This window comes from Anoplolepis gracilipes, chromosome 2, assembly GCF_047496725.1.
Source record: "Anoplolepis gracilipes chromosome 2, ASM4749672v1, whole genome shotgun sequence".
In the NCBI taxonomy this organism is placed as follows: Eukaryota; Metazoa; Arthropoda; class Insecta; order Hymenoptera; family Formicidae; genus Anoplolepis; species Anoplolepis gracilipes.
In genome coordinates, this window is record NC_132971.1 from 7,920,600 (window position 1) to 7,942,826 (window position 22,227).

Genomic DNA, 22,227 nt, shown 5'->3' on the forward strand with positions numbered 1-22,227 from the left:
TATTGCAATACTTTTGCAACCTTTATATTTTTTTTACTTAACAAAAGTAATAGAATATAAAGTTCGTTATTTAAAACAAAATAATTGCAATTTCAGCTTGAATAAAAGATCGATTTACGATTAGAAAAAAGTTCATGAATTTGTTGTAAAAAAACCAACGCGGAAATATTGCCCGCTAAATCTTTTTTTCACATCTGACGAGTCATGCAATTCTTTCTGTATCTGCTGCAAAGTCTTGCCTTTGGTTTCAGGTACGTAGAAAAACACGAATAAAGCACCAGCGAAACTGCACGCCGTAAATATCCAGAACGGTGTTTGTATGCCGAAATTATCGGCTGCAACCAGATACATTTTTATCACACCGAACATAATAATACAAGCTATGATAAAATTTAACATACTACCGAGAGCTTTTACGTTTGTAGGAAATAGTTCACTTTCCATGACCAACGCTAACGGAGATAGACCTACAGAGAACATGATTATGTACATGATTACACCAATAGCAGGCAACCATGTTACATTGCTAGTGTTCACATCATCATGCTGCAATTGGAAATATATCGCGACCATGGCGGTTGAACAGGCAGAGCCGATTGTGGAGATGATCAGCGGCAATTTCCTGCCGTTGCGATCGATAATAAACATACAAATGATTGTGCTAATCATTTGTACCGCTCCCAGTATCATGGTTAAATACTTCCCATCTAACTTACTATTTGTCTGATCAAAAATTAACTCAGCGTATTGTTCCACGGCCGAAATACCGCTCATTTGGTGAATAATTATTAGAGATATTACTATTATTAAGGCTCTGTAAAATCAAATTTACACTTTTTAAATACTTCTACAATAAGATAATAGTTTCAAAGTTATCAGAAGTTACTATAATTAGAGATCCTCAAGTAGGAGTCTAGACACAGTGACGTAACATGGTGGCAAAGTTTGAAAACAAGGCACGTAATTAGAGAGAAGAGAAAAATGTATGTATCTTTTATCTATACGTATTATAATATATAAGATAATTTGTATGACATATAAGAAAGGTAAGTAATAATATATACAAAATTATAATATAATTATTATATTTAAATTTAATAATAAAATAATTTAATAATAATAATAATTAATAATAATAAATAGTAATAATAATAATAGTAATAATAATAATAATAATTATTATTATATAGTTATTAGATTATAATAATCATTATTAACTTTAACCTTTTTTTTTTTAACTCAAAATTTAAATTTTTTGTACAATAATTTCTTTTACTTTTACATTATGTTGTTTATAGTAAATGTTACGAATTATGTTAACATAAAATTTCAAAATTATTTATAAATATTTATAGAAAATTAATTTAAATATGTGTAACTAATTTATTTTATATACTCGTCACAAAATATAAAATTTTAATCTACTTTTATTAAAATAATTTATATCTAATTTATATTTTACGCTAAAATTTTTGTACTTTAGTACTAATTGATTCCGCCATTGTATGTCATGACTAATCAACCGTTAGTTGTTCAAGGCCAGACTCTTACTTGAGGGTCTTTAACTATAATGACTTTGCATTCTTTATGCAAAGAATTATAATTTATTCACAGAAGTGTTACAAAATTTATAAATATATGTTATATATAAATTTCACATAGCTAAGAAAAAGTCTTAATAAATATTTAGTTTGCAGATTCTTGTATATTAAATTCTTGTATTTTATTCAGAATATATTTTTATATTTATGTTTATTCAATGCATACATTTATAAATTTTGTAATTTCTTTAAATATTATAATATATATACATATTAATTTTATATAATTCATTAAATCCCACCAATATTACATTTATAATATTATATTAATATTTATAAAGAAAACAATTTCTTAATTTTAACGTATGCTATAATTATAAAAAATACATTTGTAAAAACTTCATTAACAAAATTAAAAAAAAAAATATATAAATTACACGCCGTTTATATCATATACATATAGCTGAATATAGAAAATAATTATATATGTAGTATAATATAGAAAATAATTATAGTTTTAAAGATAATATTGATTATATTGAATGTCTTTCACATTATGACAAAACAAAATTTGATATCTTACCTGCGATTTCCAGGCACACATAAAAGTTCTCGAAAACCAGTATTATTTGTCAAGTCAAATTGCACAAATCGTTCAATATCATCTGCTTCTTTATAAACATCATTTTTGCCTCTCAATTGAATGAGAGAAGTTATGGCCTTCTGTCTGGCATTATGGCGCATCAATTGATACGGGGATTCCGGTACCCAGATGAAAGTGATCAAAAACAAGCAAGGCGCCGCCAATGACACATAGGCAAGATTTCTACCTGATAGAAATGGACCTATCACGTATTCAAGTGTAGTGCCAAATTTTGAAGCGACTGTTAACATGGATGTCAAAATACCACGAATATTCGCTGGTGAAATTTCACCAATATATATTACTATCGCCGGATGAGCAATACCTACAGATAATCCGCCCAAAAATCTTGCTATATACAACTCCTGAGAAACACAGAAAAAATAAGAACATTAATAGATGTATTGTGTCAAATTGTAGCTCATTTTAATGTTTTTAGAATTCAAAAAGATAATGGTAACACTTTTATTAGACATAAACTTATTGGTTTCTATTGTTACGTCCAGTAGACTTCACGATTCTTTCTTTTCGAGAGGAATGTATAAACAATCAGAGATAATGATTCTAAGAACTTTCTACGGGAAATATCAAACCGTGAGAGCTGTCACTTTAGTCGCACTCCACGAATATCACGTTACGTGGATAATAAAAATTTTAATAAACCTCCGTAAGGCGAGACCAATTATAAATAAGACAACTCAAGAAGTCTTAGAAATCAAATAAAGAATAAACATTCGAACGGCTCTCTAAATTTTAAAAGAATTTTAAATAAAACAGAGTCGCCGTAACTCGAGGCAGTTGTTTAGAACTACAATCATAAATTTGAAACGGCGACGAAAACTTAAGAAGCATTTGATAAGAGAGCTCGCCTGACGGACCACCTAAAGTGACAGCTGTTTATTATAAATTTCTAAATAGCGATAAGCGACTCTGACGGTACCAAACTCCTCATTGGCCAAATGGAAAAATCTCTTGAACCAATAGAGAAGAAATGTTTGAGACTCGAAGTCGAAGAAAACACCCCCTAAGCATAATGGGGCGTTAATTAAAATTCTAATTCGTCCAATTGCCCAATGAAGAGGAAGTACGAATCCTAGTATATAATGCGGAAGCAATGCGCCACGACATAAGTTTTTCAGTTCTTTTCGGTATCAGAATCAGTATCAGTATATTCATCATCATCTCCATCACTATTACTCGTACGGTACAAACTATTTTCTTCTACCTCGGCTTCGAGACACGGAATCGATCCTCGATCTCAACGTTTAATTCTTCGGGTGTTAACAAGTTCGAATATTAATATTTCCGACTCCACGACGAGTGGTTCGCCTAATATTTAACACAGACTCTCTGTGTAGTGCAAATTAAAAATTTAAACAATAAAAGACGTCAAACATTGTAAGTGGTTGCGTGCGAATTAAAAGTTTAAAACAATAAAGAGTGTTGAACATTGTAAGTGATTGTGCCATTCAACACGAAAAATTCTGTCGCTAATCAGGGGCACCTGTGAAATTCAACCCGACGCCGCTAAATCCACTGCCGAGGTCCTTTTAAAACCAACAGCGTACGCAATAAGTAGTGAGTACCGACCAAATAACCTATTCTGTTGATTTCACCTCCCCCATTTAAAATTCGGTTATAGTAATTATAGTGAGACAGTTCTTTATTTTTGTTGTTCTTCATTTTATTATTACTGTTTGACCAGATACTTCTCATTTTACCTTTGTCATTATAATTAACTCCCCTTTTCGTTGTTTATGTTTATTTCCCATCTTCTTCATTTTCACGTAGTCTTTCAATTTTCTTGCAAGTACCTGTGTATTTTGCGGCACCGGTATCTCGTGTACTGGTACAAAATATAACTAGGTCGAACTTGCAAATTCTTTCTATTTTCTCTGCAAGTACCTGTGTATTTTGCGGAACCGGTATCTCGTGTACTGGTACAAAATATAATTAGGCAGAACCTGCAAATTCCTTCAATTTTCTACGGAAGCAAATTTCTCCTAAATCCCATTTTTCCTCTGGTCCTTTAATTATTTATTACAATTTATTCATTACCTCTTTCCTTTTGTGCTATTCCTTTTTTTTTATTTTATTTATTTCCTTTCTTTCCTTCTTTTCTCTCCACTTCTTTCTCCTTCTCCCTCCTCTTTCCTCTCTATATTATGTATTTTAAATAATATAATTTCCTGACTTAAATTATATTAAGAACATTATAAATTGTACTAATTAGAACTATCTCGCCGAAAATAAACGATAAGTTTTCTGAAACATTTGTGTGGATTCATAGTGAAGCCCGTTCATCCGAAACGCTTAAAGGCTAAAGCGAAACGTCTCCGCAACCGTAAGAACCGACGTGCCCGAAGAGTTTTGGCTCAGGCGACAGCAAATTATAATTTTAAGAACAATATTTCTAATCTTAAGATAGAATTAAAGGGTCAAATTTTCCGCGAACAGTCATCACACACACACGCAGAGTTCCTCCCTTCCTCATTCAAGAGAGCTAAAACCACCCCTCTCACCTGACCCTTCTCCTCGCACCCCCATCGACCCCCCTCCCCTTTCACATTTAATAGTATCAGCCTCGCACGAGCAACCCTCCCCATCGTCTCTCGATTTACCGGGGCCTTCTAACAAAACTCGCTCTACTTCCGAACCCCCTCCGCGTCCACCCTCACCAGCCTCTACCATCGTCCTGAGTGATTCACTCCCATCTTCCCCCCGCAATTCACCTGATTCTCAAGAGGAATCGGATGAAATTTGGGAGGCCCTTCGTGACATTGCCGAGGTCGTCGTAGACCTCGAGAAAGAAAACGCGAGTCACGCTGAAAATTCTAAACACCAACAACCTTTTTGTTTTCTGTCTCAAGATCCTATCCAATATTTAATAAATAATCTCCCAAAGATCCGACATCCCCTCCCAAAAGGCTCATATACAATCGGGCCTGGTCCTGTTGATTTGACAACATTGAACTCCATCCTTGCAACCAACCCGTCGGGATCCTTTATCCCATGGTTCCTCCCCGAGGTCTTAGATATCCCCTCGCCGTTCCGATAGAGGCTCTCTGGAAGAAATTCCCTCCTTCCACGATTACCTTCAAAGAAGCATAATTCTTTTCCTGTCCCTTCCCTTAGAATTTAAATACTATTGTATAAATACCAGTCAGGTAACAAGTCCTTTTATTTTTCCATTTCCAATTTACCTGACTGACGTCTCTCCGAACTAATGTAACATCCGCGAACACACACGCACACACACACTTAAGTAATTAATAAGATTAATTAATTTAATTAAAATGCCAATTTTTTGAATCTTATACATATATATATATATATATATATATATATATTTGATTTTTAATTAATAAATGACTAAAAATTTAAAATATTAAAAATTCTAATCAAATTCATTAATCCTTTTTAACACATTCCCTGACTCCCAGATCGCACAAGGTCCCGTCCCGCGTAACAGGGATTAACTTCCTTTACCAAAAAGGAACCACCGAACGAACGGCCTACTGACCTAGTAAAAGAGACCCTCGAGGTCTTTGACCAGGTCCGGCCTTGTACAGTTCGTTCGAGTCGAGAGCGTTAAGGTTTTAGGCGTTTCGACAAGGGTAAGTTCTGTCCTTTCATTATCTCTTTCTATTCTTTTTTTTCTTTTCGAGTCTGGACGTAACACTATATATAGTTAAAAATTAGTTATGTATGCTTTCATTCCCCTCCCCCCTCTAAAAACTAATTTTAATTTATTTTACTTTAATATCTTTGTATTACTTTAATGATAAACATAACTTGTACGAATTTGATATTTAATATGTTTCATGTTCATAAAACTGAATTGAGGCTGTTTATAAAATAGATTTTATAAAAAATATCATTTCAACAATCGTCAGATTGACAATCAAATAATATTTTTATAAAATAAATGTAAGTATTTAATGTGCTCTTCGCATGCAAATCACAAAAAAAACATATACATATAATTTTCTGTAGATATTAAATGTTATTTTAAAATTAAAAGTTTGTATATAAATTGCCCTAACCTAACCAGTAACATAAAATTTAAATTTAAATTGCACTGTTTTCAAAAAAAATCTTTAAAAAAGTAGATTATATGCATAAAATATACAATGCAAACATGCTAATCAAATTCTTGAGATAGAAATTCTGAATTTATGACAAGTAAAATGAACAAACAGAGAGTAAATATGAATTCTTAATATTAAAATATGATTTGAACGTATTTGATGTATCATTTTGTTTTTACATAAATATATTGTAGCATAAATATAGAAGTTATATAATTACCCATGATGATGTTGCAAAGGCAATCATCAACCAACAAATAATTGAAGGTACAGCCGCAAATAACATAGTGTTTTTTCTGCCAATAACATTCACTATAAAGACATTAATAATACAACCCATCAATGCACCTATTATAAGTAAAGATGATACCCAAGATGCTTCTTCCAGGGTCAAACGCATAGGATATGTTTCATTTTTTCCTTGTATCAATACAGGCAAAGATGGTGATGCCCAACCAAAATGTTGGCCAATTGTTAGCATACCTAGATTTCCTAGTAAAATAATTAAATTTTAGAACTGATATGTATCGGGTTTGTGAGTTGTCACATAAAATTTATATTTTTGTAACAGTTTTTATTACAATTTAATAATTTAATAATTTTAATATTATATTAAAATTCAAATTTTTAAATATAGAAAGATGATATTTTTGGGTTAATATATTATTTAATATATTATTTTTTTATATGTATAATTTGCAAGAAAAAAATTTTTTTTTAAATATGTATTTCTTTAACTTGACGTAAAATATAATTTAAATGTAATATAATAAATCATATAATAAAAACTGTATAACAAAAATAGATGCAAAACGTTATGTATATTTATATTAACTTATGCAAAATATAAACTTGATTTATTGCATTTTATGACATTTTTTATAAATTATAATAATGTTACACATAAAAATAATAATAATACGATTATAATAATGTTGAAAGATGTCAAGAAACAGTTTGAAGTTTGGAGAAACTGTTAAACTATTAGCGTTTGTCAATTTTAACACATACGCACAGAGAAAAATAGGAATCTGTTTGTCTTTCTCGCATATATCTTGGACATACTTTTAGTTCATGGAAAACAATGGTATTCCTCTTCCATATGTATGCTCTAAGGTAAACTAGGATATGATGGCCATACGGAAAAGATGGCCATAGGCTATAATTTTTTCAATAACCGTAACATAGAGTGCTTTTTGAGTCATTATCAAAGATAATCGATATTTACAGTAGTTTATGTGCATACATTATTCAAAATAACAATATTGTGAATCTTATATCATATTTTTACTTTTGACTACCTGCAAAGTTTTTCATTTGTCCACTAAAAACTGTTATAACTTCGAATAAATTACAGTTAAGCTATCGTAATCGACGTTAGACCTATTATAAAGATATGTAAATTGTTATATATGACCTATAATTTTTATTTTTGTTTTCACTATTTTTTTATAAATATTATAGCCGTCTTTTCGTTACTATGGTCATCTTTTCCTTAAAAGTTGGGTAGGATGGCCAATGCTTATGTTGTACTATTTTAATAATATAAAATTTCTATTAAATATTTTCCTTTTAACTTCGATAATATTACGTAATTTAATCTTCAGTGAAGATAATATGACAAACATTATTAAAAAATAACAAAAATAAAAGTACGTTTTTTGCATTTTAAAAAACTATGGCCATCTTACTCAAGTTTACCCTATATATATACATATATACAGGGTGTCCGATAATTCGTAAAATATTTCTCGTATACAGATAGAGCGGGTTAAACTAAGCAAAAATGTTATGTATTGTTTTGCGAATTGCGGAATAATTATTGAGAAATTAATTTTAAAATATTGACCAATTCGCGTCAATATATTAGCGTTTTGTGAAAAGAAGCCTACTATCACGCGGTCGCTAGGAGCACAGCGAGAAGAGACAGTCCATTGTTACGAGAGATTCTTTACGAATTACCGGATATCCTGTATGTCTATATATATGTCATAAAATAGATTATAAATTATTATTATATAAATATATAAATAATAATTATTTACATATTTATATAATAATTTCTAATCTAATTTTTCTCTTTATAAGAAATGGCATGAAACTTTGAACGCAAATTTATTAAAGCGTTAAAGCTTTTTTTGCCTAATGATAATTAAATGTTTTTGTTATGCACTGTGATTTGCTTCATTCGTGTTATATAAGTACATCGTATACATATAATATATACATTTATGATACATGTACTTTTCTTTACTCATCTCTCTTTTTTCTTAATTTTCTTTAACCTACTCCTTTTTTTTTAATTTTCTTCTCTATTTTTCATCTTCTTTAATTTATCTTTAAATTACGTAAACTATTGTAATTAGACAAACTGTCAAAATTTGCATAACAAGTTGACAGCCGCAAGCGACACAAATGACACAAATCGCACCGCACACGAACGAGATATCCAATTAACATCATGGAAAAGAGGCTTTAACACTTCGATGTATTCGAGTCCGAGGTTTCACAGTTTTTAGAAAGGAACTGTATTTTTATACTTCTAAAAATATATTACATTCAAAATTAAGATAAAATTGAGACAATATAAAAGACAATATAAATATAATTGTTTTATGTAACATAAACATTTAACATTATTGAGTATACGAAAAAAGGATATATAAAGTTAAAGAGATTACATAATACTAAAAAAATAGTAGTACGCTCCAAAAAATAAAATATGAAAAAAATATAAAAAGCATTGCCCAAATTAAATGTAAAGAGAATTTAAATAATATTGTATGTTTCTAAAAAAAATAATTTTTAATTTATTTTAAGTTTAATTATATATTAATAATAAGAGTCAAGCCGTTTACATGCAAAAGTTTATTTATTTGTTTGATTATTCCAAAAACATACCAGCTGCAGCAGCAAAATATATTTTCTTCATCTTTTACAACATGATCAGTTTCACATGCAAACGTTATATGAAATTACAAAAACAAACTGACTGAATTTTGTTCAAGGAAAAATATTTCAGGTAATGCTATCAGATCAACTTTACACATTTTACCAATACATTACGCTAACACATTAAGGTAAATGTCTCAATTAGTGACAAAGTTGCCTCGTCGTAAAAATAAACTACTAAATTATCAACATATGCGTCACAATAAGTATATAAAATTAATTTGATAAACCTTGAGAAAAGGGGGGACCCATCTCCTATGATCTTGACCTTGACATATGTTGTTAAGGTCACTGCTCTGAGAAACTTTTAAAAAGTTTTAACCGTCGATCTTTATTTATTAAAAAGTTATACACAAAAAAATTCTATGAATTATACATAGAAATTTATTTATTTAAACATAATATAAACAATATAACAAAACTTAATTATTATTTATTGGATAGAATTGTTTCATAATATCAAAAAATACATCAATTCATTTATCAAAAGAATATAGTCTTTTAAATTAAAATTCAGAAATATAATGTTCGTAGTGATCTTTTTTTGTACCAAAACGTGGAATATTGGCGCGCATTTCTCCCCACAATCTTTCTATATTTTGAGTGTGAACTTTAGTTTCGGGATCAACAAAATTTTCTGAATGATTTATTTTATGTTGTATATAATTTTCATTTTTGATGTTATCGTATGCACGTCAACAGTCACTGTAAATAATAGAACCAAGTGCAATGTGTTTCCGAATTAATGATAATAAAGTTTCGGAACTTCTATCTTCTACAGGACAAATGCACACACACGCGCGCGTGCGCACGCACACACATACACACACGCAAAGAGGGTCTTCGGTCCCCCTCCCGCACTCGTTCCGTCTACCTCGTTTTGCGTGGAAAGTTGCAAACCCATGTGAACTTTATTTTGTCTTGTAACGTACATGCGAAGCGAGGTGGACGGGTTGGTCGAGGAAAGGGGGGCCGAAGGCCCTTGGGTTAGGTTAGGTGTGTGTGTGTGTGTGTGTATTTTATGAAAATATTGAAAATATATATCAAGATAAAGCAACACATACAATAATTATTGCATTTCGAAATAAAACAGTTTTTATTTATAACTTTCTAACAAACAACGAGCAACGGCTAAAACTTTTTAAACGTTACTCAGGACAATGACCTTGACAATATATGTCAAAGTAATTAACTTCAAGAAGAACGAAAAATTAGATTACATTTTTCAAATTTTTTTGTCAATAACTTTTTAATAAACAAGGACTGACAGTTAAAACTTTTCGGAGGTTACTCAGGACAGTGACCTTGACAACATATGTCAAGGTCAAAGTCATAGAAAGAAAATCCGCTTTTCTTAAAGCTTAGTATTATATTTTTGTAAATATTGTTTTTGTACCATTTAGTGACACATGAATTTGAAATTGTCCCAATTTAAGACATATGTTACGTCTGTATTATTGATAGGTGATAGGCATATAAATGTCCCTATTACTGACACGTCGTAGAAATATAAGATACGTCTCTTTACTTATACATAAATACTTTCAGTTTTTCTTTTTATCATTTAGGATAAATATGTTCTTTATATATAATCTTCATTTTAATTTTTAAAATAATTTTTTAAATTCTGTATGTATACTTAATTCTATAATAAATTAAAGAATCACAAAAGAATCAAGTATCTTGCATGTGCCAAACATTTGTATGTGACAATTAATAGGTTAAGAAGTCTATCGATTATCACAAATTGGTATAGAATCATGAGTGACCTTATTACTGACTTAAATATAAGAATTTATAGATTAGGAACTCGTATTTGTATTAATTTTCTAAATTCTGGAAAGATAAGTTATGATATTGATGCTATTCCTTAATTTAATAAAGATTAATATTTATAAATTACATGTTTTCTTTAAGAATAGAAACGTTTTTATCGTTTTACATCATATTTATTTCGATTGTCAGTAATAAAGACAAACAAATATTCTTAGTACCGATTAGTGACACATGCATAATTAAAAAATATGTATTTAATGACGTTTTCAGCTTACTCACAATGTTAATATATACTTAACTTTTAATATTTATTGTTTATTTACTTTTATTTAATAATAGCTAGAATCAATCAACGGAAGAAACCATCGGTATAGTCGTCGCCTCATAAGATATTAGTGAGCAAGTGCTTGATTTGCCATCGTTAGCGGTATGCTTATAATCATAATATTTTAGCGTTTACAAATATGTTTAATTTTATTTAAAATTTGTTATAATAAATAATACATATAATTTTGAATACCAACACATTTTTTAGAATAAAAAATTAATCTATATTAATTGACTTATTGAAAAAAAAAACACGATTGTCACAAATTGGGACACTGTCAATAATTGGGACATTTACCTTACACATTTTGAAAAAAACATAATAATATCGAAAAAGCTGTATTTATAGTCCGTTCTTATATTTTATTATCTTAGGTAAAATCTTAAAATTCCATTCAGCTACTTGAACGGAATTTTAAAAAACAACTTAAAACGATTTTAAATATACAAATAGACTATAAATACTTAACATTTATATAATCTTAATTTAAAAATAATAAGATATTTTACCTAGGGTTATTGCATTTATTGCACTTATATGTGTTACTTAATATAAACTATAAAACCAATGCTATAAATAATAAAGCTAATTTAATCTTTAACATACAGGGTGTCCCATTTTAATTACTCTAGTGAAATATCTCGAAAAGTAAGCATTGCCGGAAAAAAGTTTTAGACAAAAGTTTTAGTATTTCGAGGGGGCCATAAGATGGTACCATTGATTTGATCTTGAATTTTCATTTGAAGGTTATGTGATGTTCACGTCGATTTTTTTAAATGGAATACCCTATATATTATTACATATTCTTGTAGCTTATCTCGATAAATTTTCAAAACACTAAATCAAATGTTATTTCGTGAAGTACTTTTCGAGTTATAAGGCTTCAAAGTTGCAATATTTTGACATAAAATACAAGATATCTCGTAAAATATTCATTTTTCGATTATCTTATCTTAATACTTTTATGCACAGATTAATGAGACGAATCAATTGGTGTAAAGAAAATACATAGTTATCTTTAAGAAAAAATCTGAATTTGTAACTAGCAGTTACACATTTTTACTTTAACATAATTATGCGTTTTAAGTACGTCAATTGATTTGTCTCATTATTCTGTGCATAAAAATATTAGGGTAAGATAATCGAAAAATGAATATTTTACGAGATATCTTGTATTGTATGTCAAAATATTGCAACTTTGAAGCCTTATAAGTCGAAAAGTATTTAATAAAAAAATATTTTATTATAATGTTTTGGAAAGCTTTGGAGGTAAGTTGCAAGAATATATAATGAAAAATAGTAGATTCCATTTGAGAAATTAAATATGACCTTTACGTGACCTTCAAACGACTGTGCAAGGTCAAACCATTGGTACCATCTTATGTCCTCTTCGAAATCATACAACTTTTGTCTGAAACTTTTTTTTCGGCAACGCTAACTTTTCGACTATTTCACTGGAGAAATTAAAATGGGACACCCTGTATATTCCTCAGATGTCATGTCCACCAAAAGTTTACTCAATTTTGAGTTATTAGCAGATTTGCGATACAAGCAATGCGATCTATTTTCAACTATTATAACATCACTGAGTTATCTATTTTCAAGTTCAATCACATTACATAATTAAATTATTTATATAGACCCTTATTATAATACAAATGCAAAAGTTATTTTTCAAACTTTTGTTTTTTGAACATGCACCATTTAATATCTGAGCAATTGAACTTATTTAAAATGATATTTACTTCAATTTTAATTATTATTATTATAACATTATTATAATATTTATTATTATAACACGAATATTACACTGAAAGAACGAAACCCATAAACTGACTGGACACCTTTTATACTGAATTGATTATACCATAAAAAGGGATTTGTGTGTGTGTGTGTGTGTGTGTGTTTGTGTGCGTGGCGCGTGGCGCGAGTGAGAATATAAGGTTTTTTCTGTCAAGCACTGAACAATAATTCTTTATCGTTTAGAAATGAGAGATCATCGTTGAGATATTATTATTTCGTCGATGGTTTTATTAATAACCTGGGTTGCGTAATTCAGTGTGATGTTCAAGACACAGGCAATAGTTTTTATATTATTTATATTTTTTTGATGTGCAAAATAATAAAAATACTAAAAACTGCTATCTAAACATTATATTGTTGTAAGAGTATATTTATTGCTTCTAAAAAAGAAATTTAAATGTAAAAATATTTAATTTATTTCTTTGTGAACAGTTAGTTTGGTGCTATATAAAGTCAAAATTATAATTTTTTTTTTTCATTTTATATTGTCAACATTGCCATATAACATCGTCATCTAACAACTAGAAAAATTTATAAATAAAAGGCAGCTGCAAAAATGTATACTGCGAATAAAATTTAGACCGATACATATACAACAATATGACTTAAAATTTTATCACGAAAAATGACACAAACATCATTTTACGTTAATAACAGTTTAAGAAACATACATATTATACCGTTTAAAAGGTGATACTCTCATCTGTCATTTAAATACAACATTGATTTATTTTTGTTGGTTTTAAGATGTGAAAAAATCATATTATTAGAAATGACGAAAAATAAAATAAATAAATATATAAATAAATAATAATAAATATTCACAGGGTTGCTACCGGAGATGTAAAATTTCTAAATAAAAGATAACATTTTCACAAATATGAATTTTTATTAAGAACCAAAATAATAATCAGGATATAAAATAGTCACAAAAGAAGTCGACAATATTTAACACTATACGTGTTTGTCTCTGACAGATCACCTTCATGCAACATCCGTTCATGATAAAATTCCAGCGAAATAAACATTGGAAAAAACAGCAAAAGAACCTAATACAATAAAGCAAAGGTTTTTTCTCACTATGGCGAACTCTCCATTGGTTAAAAGATAATTCTTTCTGCTATGTATCCACTGGAGAGAACCAGCAATGACTAACGACTTATAAAATATCATTCCGCGGGAATACGCTTATAGTTGAGTTGTGATAATACGAATATGTTAGTCGAATATTCATTATCACGATTATCGCACCGCAAACTTCTAAGCACTCAGTTTTCTCCGCTCTGACTTAATATATATAGCTTCGAAAATGCTTCCTCGTCGTCCAATTGTAATAATAAATACGGTTATTCCAAAATTTGTGTCTCATAGTACAAATGGTGTTAAACTTAAAATTCATGTATTGTGAATATAACTTCTTTCAATTCTCTGATAGATGTCCATTATCAAACTCCTCATAATAATTAAAAAGCAACATTCGCTGATCCAAGCAGTTGCCATTTTACTTGCGCTCGCAATTTGCCAACAAAGTAGTAAATTCAAATAAATATATTTTTATTTCTTTTTCTCTTTGATCGTTTTGTTTAAATTTAAACAATTCATAGATTTTCGCAGAATGTTCCATTCTTGTAAAATCGTTAAGCCGCTCATTTATGGAATTATTCATTACATTCCTCTGTCATTGCTCTTATTTCCTGTTATTTTTACCCATTTATTTTTTATTCCCCGTTCTAACATCTATTCAGATATTAACACCGAAATAGCTGTAACATTTTCTCGTTTCTATTTCCCACCTCTCCTCAAGGGTTTAGCAAGTATGATATGAAACTGATTTTCATTTATTTGAGTTACCAGTCACCCTTATTGTTAGCTCGGATTCAAGAGAATCTTTTATCTTTCCCTTTCCTCCCGGATTAATAGGCACGCTTGAGAACCGTAGTATTCTTTTCTTTAATTGTTTCTCTTTCGTCTAAAATTTTTTCCGATTAATAAGTTCATTACTTTATCTTTTTTATTATATATTTGTGGAATATCAGAAAAATTAAGAATAAAAAAATCATGTTTGCGAAATATACAAAATTGTCGGAGTAATTAAATAAATTTTCTGAATTAAATTTGACGAATTTTACTATTTATTATTTTAATCTAGACGCATTATTCAGCAATAAAATTTTTCAAATTTTAATTTTGAATCTATTGTATGTACATGCGAGCAGCAAATTCTCTATTTTCAACCATCTTTAGTCTATAGACCTAATTTTTTTTTTTTATACGTTTTGATTTTATTTTATTTTTCTTATCTTACTAATTATATATTGAAATAACTAGTCAGAACATAAGATAATTTTAATGTTATAATTTTTATTATTCTGATTGATAACCTTCAAATTTGTGTAACACTCACGATATTAATTACAAACACAAATCAATATACATTACATTAATGTATTTGTATTTCTTTTTATGTTACTACCAATCGTAAAGTTAATTATATATCTCTTATATTTTAATAATAGTTTATGCATTCTTTTCATCTTAAATTTTTAATGTATCATAATGAGAAAGAAAGAGAAAGAGAGAGAGAGAGAGAGAGAGAGAGAGAGAGAGAGAGAGAAAAAGAGAGGGAGAGAGAGAAAGAGAAAAAGAGAGAGAGAATACATATTTATATAAATATATATAAGTAACTTAAGTATTGCAGTGTTCTTTATCGTAAATATTATAATATAAGAACATATGTTAACCGTATGCATTAATTGTATTGCAATACTTTTGCAATCTTTATATTTTTTTACTTAACAGAAGTAATAAAATATAAAGTTTGTTATTTAAAACAAAATAGTTGCAATTTCAGCTTGAATAAAAATTACGATTAGAAAAAAGTTCATGAATTTGTTGTAAAAAAACCAACGCGGAAATATTGCCTACTAAATCTTTTTTTCACACCTGACGAGTCATGCAGTTCTTTCTGTATCTGCTGCAAAGTCTTGCCTTTGGTTTCAGGTACGTAGAAAAACGCGAATAAAGCACCAGCGAAAGTGCACGCCGTAAATATCCAGAACGGTGTTTGTATGCCGAAATTTTCGGCTACAACCAGATACATTTTTGTCACACCGAATATAATGGTACAAGCTGTGATAAGATTTATCATACTACCGAGAGCTTTTACGTTTATAGAAAATAGTTCACTTTCCATGACCAACGGTAACGGAGATAGACCTACAGAGAACATGATTATGTACATGATTACACCAATAGCAGGCAACCATGTTACATTGCTAGTGTTCACATCATCATGCTGCAATTGGAAATATATCGCGATCATGGCGGTTGAACAGGCAGAGCCGATTGTGGAGATGATCAGCGGCAATTTCCTGCCGTTGCGATCGATAATAAACATACAAATAATTGTGCTAATCATTTGTACCGCTCCCAGTATCATGGTTAAATACTTCCCATCTAACTTACTATTTGTCTGATCAAAAATTAACTCAGCGTATTGTTCCACGGCCAAAATACCGCTCATTTGGTGAATAATCATTAGAGATATTACTGTTATTAAGGCTCTGTAAAATCAAATTTACACATTTTAAATACTTCTACAATAGGATAATAGTTTCAAAGTTATCAGAAGTTACTATAATTAGAGATTTTCAAGTAAGAGTCTAGACATAGTGACGTAACATGGTAACAAAGTTTGAAAACAAGGTACGTAATTAGAGAGAAGAGAGATATGTATGTATCTTCTTTCTATACGTACTATGGTATATAAGATAATTTGTATGACATATAAGAAAGGTAAGTAATATACAAAATTATAATATAATTATTATATTTTAATTTAATAATAAAATAATTTAATAATAATAATAATTAATAATAATAAATAGTAATAATAATAATAATAATTATTATTATTATATAGTTATAATAATCATTATTAACTTTAACCTTTCTTTTTTAATTCAAAATTTAAATTTTTTGTATAATAATTTCTTTTATTTTTACATTATGGTGTTTATAGTAAATGTTACGAATTATATTAACATAAAATTTTAAAATTATTTATAAATATTTATAGAAAATTAATTTAAATATGTGTAACTAATTTATTTTATATACTCGTCACAAAACATAAAATTTTTATCTACTTTTACTAAAATAATTTATATCTAATTTATATTTTACGCTAAAATTTTCGTAGTTCAGTACTAATTGATTCTGCCGTTGTATGTCATGACAACCGTTAGTCGTTCAAGGCCATACTCTTATTTAAGGGTTTTTAACTATAATGACTTTGCATTCTTTATGCAGAGAATTATAATTTATTCACAGAAGTGTTACAAAATTTATAAATATATATTATATATAAATTTCACATAGTTAAGAAAAAGTCTTCATAAATATTTAGTTTGCAGATTCTTGTATATAAAATATTTTATTCAAAATATACTTTTCTAATATTTATGTTTATACAATGCATACATTTATAAATTTTGTAACATTTCTTTAAATATTATATATATATATATATATACATATTAATTTTATATGATTCATTAAATCGCACCAATATTACATTTATAATATTATATTAATATTTATAAAGAAAACAATTTTTTAATATTAACGTATGCTATAATTATAAAAAATATATTTGTAAAAAATTTCATTAACAAAATTTAAAAAAATATATATAAATCACACTCCGTTTATATCGCCATATACATATAGCTAAATATAAAAAATAATTATATATGTAGTATAATATAAAAAATAATTATATTTTTAAAAATAATATTGATTATATTGAATGTCATTCATATTATGACAAAACAAAATTTGATATCTTACCTGCGATTTCCAGGCACACATAAAAGTTCTCGAAAACCAGTATTATTTGTCAAGTCAAAATGCACAGACCGTTCAATATCAACTGCTTCTTTATAAACATCACTTTTGCCTCTCAACTGAATGAGAGAAGTTATGGCCTTCTGTCTGGCATTATGGCGCATCAATTGATACGGGGATTCCGGTACCCAGATGAAAGTGATCAAAAGCAAGCAAGGCGCCGCCAAGGACACAAAAGCAAGATGTCTAACTGATAGAAATGGACCTATCACGTATTCAAGTGCAGTGCCAAATTTTGAAGTGACTGTTAACATGGCTGTCAAAATACCACGAATATTCGCTGGTGAAATTTCACCAATATATATTATTATCGCTGAATGAGCAATACCTACAGATAATCCGCCCAAAAATCTCGATATATACAACTCCTGAAAAACACAGAAAAAATAAGAACATTAATAGATGTTATGTGTCAAATTGTAGCTCATTTTAATGTTTTCAGAATTCAAAAAGATAATGGTAACACTTTTATTAGACATAAACATATTGGTTTCTATATAGTTAAAAATTGCTTATTTATGCTTTCATTTTCCTCCCCCCTCTAAAAACTAATTTTAATTTATTTTACTTTGATATCTTTATATTATTTTAATAATAAACATAATATTATTCAGAAATCTTATATAGTTTTAATGTAATTTAGGGCTTACGTAATTATTCATATTGTAAATATTTTGAAATGTGATTTTAATAAATGATACAATAACTGCTGTAGAGAGCAAGGGCACGAGACAGCATAAATTGAAATAGACAAAATAGAAACAACGAATCGTATAATTCGTATGATTTTAATAATTTTTAATAAAATTTTTTTTAATAGTTATTAAAAATTTTAGAAAAAGAAAGCTAAATCTTCTGATAATTTAAGATTTATTTATTGTTTTTGATTATTATTTTTATTACAGTGACATATATAACAAAGAAAAATATGTAGAGAAATTTTTTTTTTTCATTTTAATTGTAAGATACAGTTGACAAAATATATTGAGATTCTTTGAGTATTATGATTTGTAGTTTTATACAGTATGTGACAACTTGTACGAATTTGGTTTTTAATATATTTCATGTTCATAAAACTGAATTGAGGCTGTTTATAAAATAGATTTTATAAAAAATATTATTTTAACAATCGTCAGATTGACAATCAAATAATATTTTTATAAAATAAATGTAAGTATTTGATGTGTTCTTCGCATGCAAAGCACAGAAAAAACATATACATATAATCTTCCGTAGATATTAAAAGTTATTTGGAAATTAAAAGTTTGTTTATAAATTGTAACATAAAATTTAATTTTAAATTGCACTGTTTTCAAACAAAATCTTTAAGAAACTAGATTATATACATAAAATATACAATGCAAACATGCTAGAAAAAAATTCTTGAGGTAGAAATTCTGAATTTATGACAAGTAAAATGAACAAACAGAGAATAAATTTGAATTCTTAATATTAAAATATGATTTGAACGTATTTGATATATCATTTTGTTTTTACACAAATATATTGTAGCATAAATATAGAAGTTATATAATTACCCATGATGATGTTGCAAAGGCAATCATCAACCAACAAATAATTGAAGGTACAGCCGCAAATAACATGGTGTTTTTTCTGCCAATAACATTCACTATAAAGGCATTAATAATACAACCCATCAATGCACCTATTATAAGTAAAGATGATACCCAAGATGCTTCTTCCAGGGTCAAACGCATAGGATATGTTTCATTTTTTCCTTGTATCAATGTAGGCAAAGATGGTGATGCCCAACCAAAATGTTGGCCAATTGTTAGCATATTTAGATTTCCTAGTAAAATAATTTATAATTTGAAAGATGTCAAGGAACAGTTTGAAATTTGGAGAAGCTGTTAAACTATTAGCGTTTGTCAATTTTAACACATGCGTACAGAGAAAAATAGAAATCTATGTTTTTCTTTTTCGCATATATCTTGGACATATTTTTAGTTCATGGAAAACAATGGTATTCCTTTTCTATGTGTATGCTCTAAGAAATGGTAAACTACCGTATGACGGCCATACGGAAAAGATGGCCATAGGCTATAATTTTTTCAATAACCGTAACATAGTGCGCTTTTTGAGTCATTATCAAAGATAATCGATATTTACAGTAGTTTATGTGCATACATTATTCAAAATAACAATATTGTGAATCATATTTTTACTTTTGACTACCTGCAAAGTTTTTCATTTGTCCACTAAAAACTGTTATAACTTCGAATAAATTACAGTTAAGCTATCGTAATCGACGTTAGACCTATTATAAAGATATGTAAATTGTTATATATGACCTATAATTTTTATTTTTGTTTTCACTATTTTTTTATAAATATTATGGCCATCTTTTTGTCACTATGGTCATCTTTTCCTTAAAAGTTGGGTAAGATGGCCAATGCTTATGTTGTACTATTTTAATAATATAAAATTTCTATTAAATATTTTCCTTTTAATTTCGATAATATTACGTAATTTAATCTTCAGTGAAGATAATATGGCAAACATTATTAAAAAATAACAAAAATAAAAGTATGTTTTTTGCATTTTAAAAAACTATGGCCATCTTACCTAAGTTTACCCTATATATATACATATATAGGGGGTGTCCGGTAATTCGTAAAATATTTCTCGTATACAGATAGAGCGAGTTAAACTGAGCAAAAATGTTGTGTATTGTTTTGCGAATTGCGGAATAATTATTGAGAAATTAATTTTAAAATATTGACCAATTCGCGTCAATATATTAGCGCTCTGCGAAAAAAGCCTACTATCACGCGGTCGCTAGGAGCACAGCGAGAGGAAACAGCCCACTATTACGAGAAATTCTTTACGAATTACCGGATATTCTGTATGTATATATATATATATATATATATATATATATATATATATATATATATATATGTCATAAAATAGATTATAAATTATTATTATATAAATATATAAATAATAATAATTATTTACATATTTATAAAATAATTTCTTATCTAATTTTTCTCCTTATAAAAAATGGCATGAAACTTTGAACGCGAATATATTAAAGCGTTAAAGCTTTTTTTGCTTAATGATAATTAAATGTTTTTGTTATGCACTGTGATTTGCTTCATTCGTGTTATATAGGTACATCATATACATATAATATATACATTTATGATACATGTACTTTTCTTTACTCATCTCTCTTTTTCTTTTTTTTATTTTCTTTAACCTACTCCTTTTTTCTTTTATTTTCTTCTCTATTTTTTATTTCCTTTAATTTATTATCTTTAAATTACGTAAACTATTGTAATTAGACAAGCTATCAAAATTTGCATAACAAGTTGACAGCCGCAAACGACACGAATGACACAAGTCGCAGCGCACACGAACGAGATATTCAATTAACATCGTGAAAAAGAGGCTTTATCACTTCGATGTATTCGAGTTTGAGGTTCACAGTTTTTAGAAAGGGACTATATTTTCATACTTGTAAAAATATATTAACATTCAAAATTAAGATAAAATTGAGACAATATAAAAGACAATATAAATATAATTGTTTTATGTATCATAAACAATTAACATTATTGAGTATACGAAGAAAGAGTATATAAAGTTAAAGAGATTACATAATACTAAAAAAAAGTAGTACGCTTCAAAAAATAAAACATGAAAAAAATATAAAAAACATTTCCTAAATTATATATAAAGAGAATTTAAATAATATTGTATGTTTCTAAAAAAATAATTTTTAATTTATTTTAAGTTGAATTATATATTAATAATGAGAATCAAGCCGTTTACATGCAAAAGTTTATTTATTTGTTTAATTATTCCAAAAACATACCTGCTGCAGCAGCAAGATATATTTTCTTCATCTTGTACAATATGATCAGTTTCACGTGCAAACGTTATATGAATTTGCAAAAACAAACTGACTGAATTTTGTTCAAGTAAAAATATTTCAGGTAATGCTATCAGATCAACTTTACACATTTTACCAATACATTACCCTAACACATTAAGGTAAATGTCCCAATTAGTGACAAAGTTGCCTCGTCATGAAAATAAACTAATAAATTATCGACATATGCGTCACAATAAGTATATAAAATTAATTTGATAAACCTTAAGAAAAGGGGACCCTATGACCTTGACCTTGACATATGTTGTTAAGGTCACTGCCCT

General features: G+C 28.2%; 1 protein-coding gene across 1 annotated transcript; it reads right to left on the minus strand.

The window, feature by feature from the left end:
* Window positions 1–97: 97 nt before the first annotated feature.
* Window positions 98–21,980, minus strand: LOC140676454 (facilitated trehalose transporter Tret1-like). Its single transcript, XM_072911524.1, has 7 exons — window positions 21,887–21,980; window positions 19,581–19,852; window positions 17,986–18,410; window positions 16,600–16,697; window positions 6,496–6,767; window positions 2,125–2,549; window positions 98–814 (listed from the first exon to the last, which is right to left on the minus strand). Exons 1-7 carry the CDS (start codon window positions 21,915–21,917, stop codon window positions 133–135), a joined length of 2,205 nt encoding a protein of 734 aa, XP_072767625.1. The 5' UTR covers window positions 21,918–21,980; the 3' UTR covers window positions 98–132.
* Between the last annotated feature and the right edge of the window lie 247 nt (window positions 21,981–22,227).

What these genes read in the sequence shown, in the direction of transcription:
- LOC140676454 (XM_072911524.1), bottom strand. Translation starts at nt 21,917, where the DNA reads ATGAAGAAAATATATCTTGCTGCTGCAGCAG. An exon ending in ATATCTTGCTGCTGCAGCAG is followed by an intron (nt 19,853 to 21,886) that starts GTATGTTTTTGG and finishes TTATTTTACTAG; the next exon opens with GAAATCTAAATATGCTAACA. An exon ending in CCTTTGCAACATCATCATGG is followed by an intron (nt 2,550 to 6,495) that starts GTAATTATATAA and finishes TGTGTTTCTCAG; the next exon opens with GAGTTGTATATAGCAAGATT.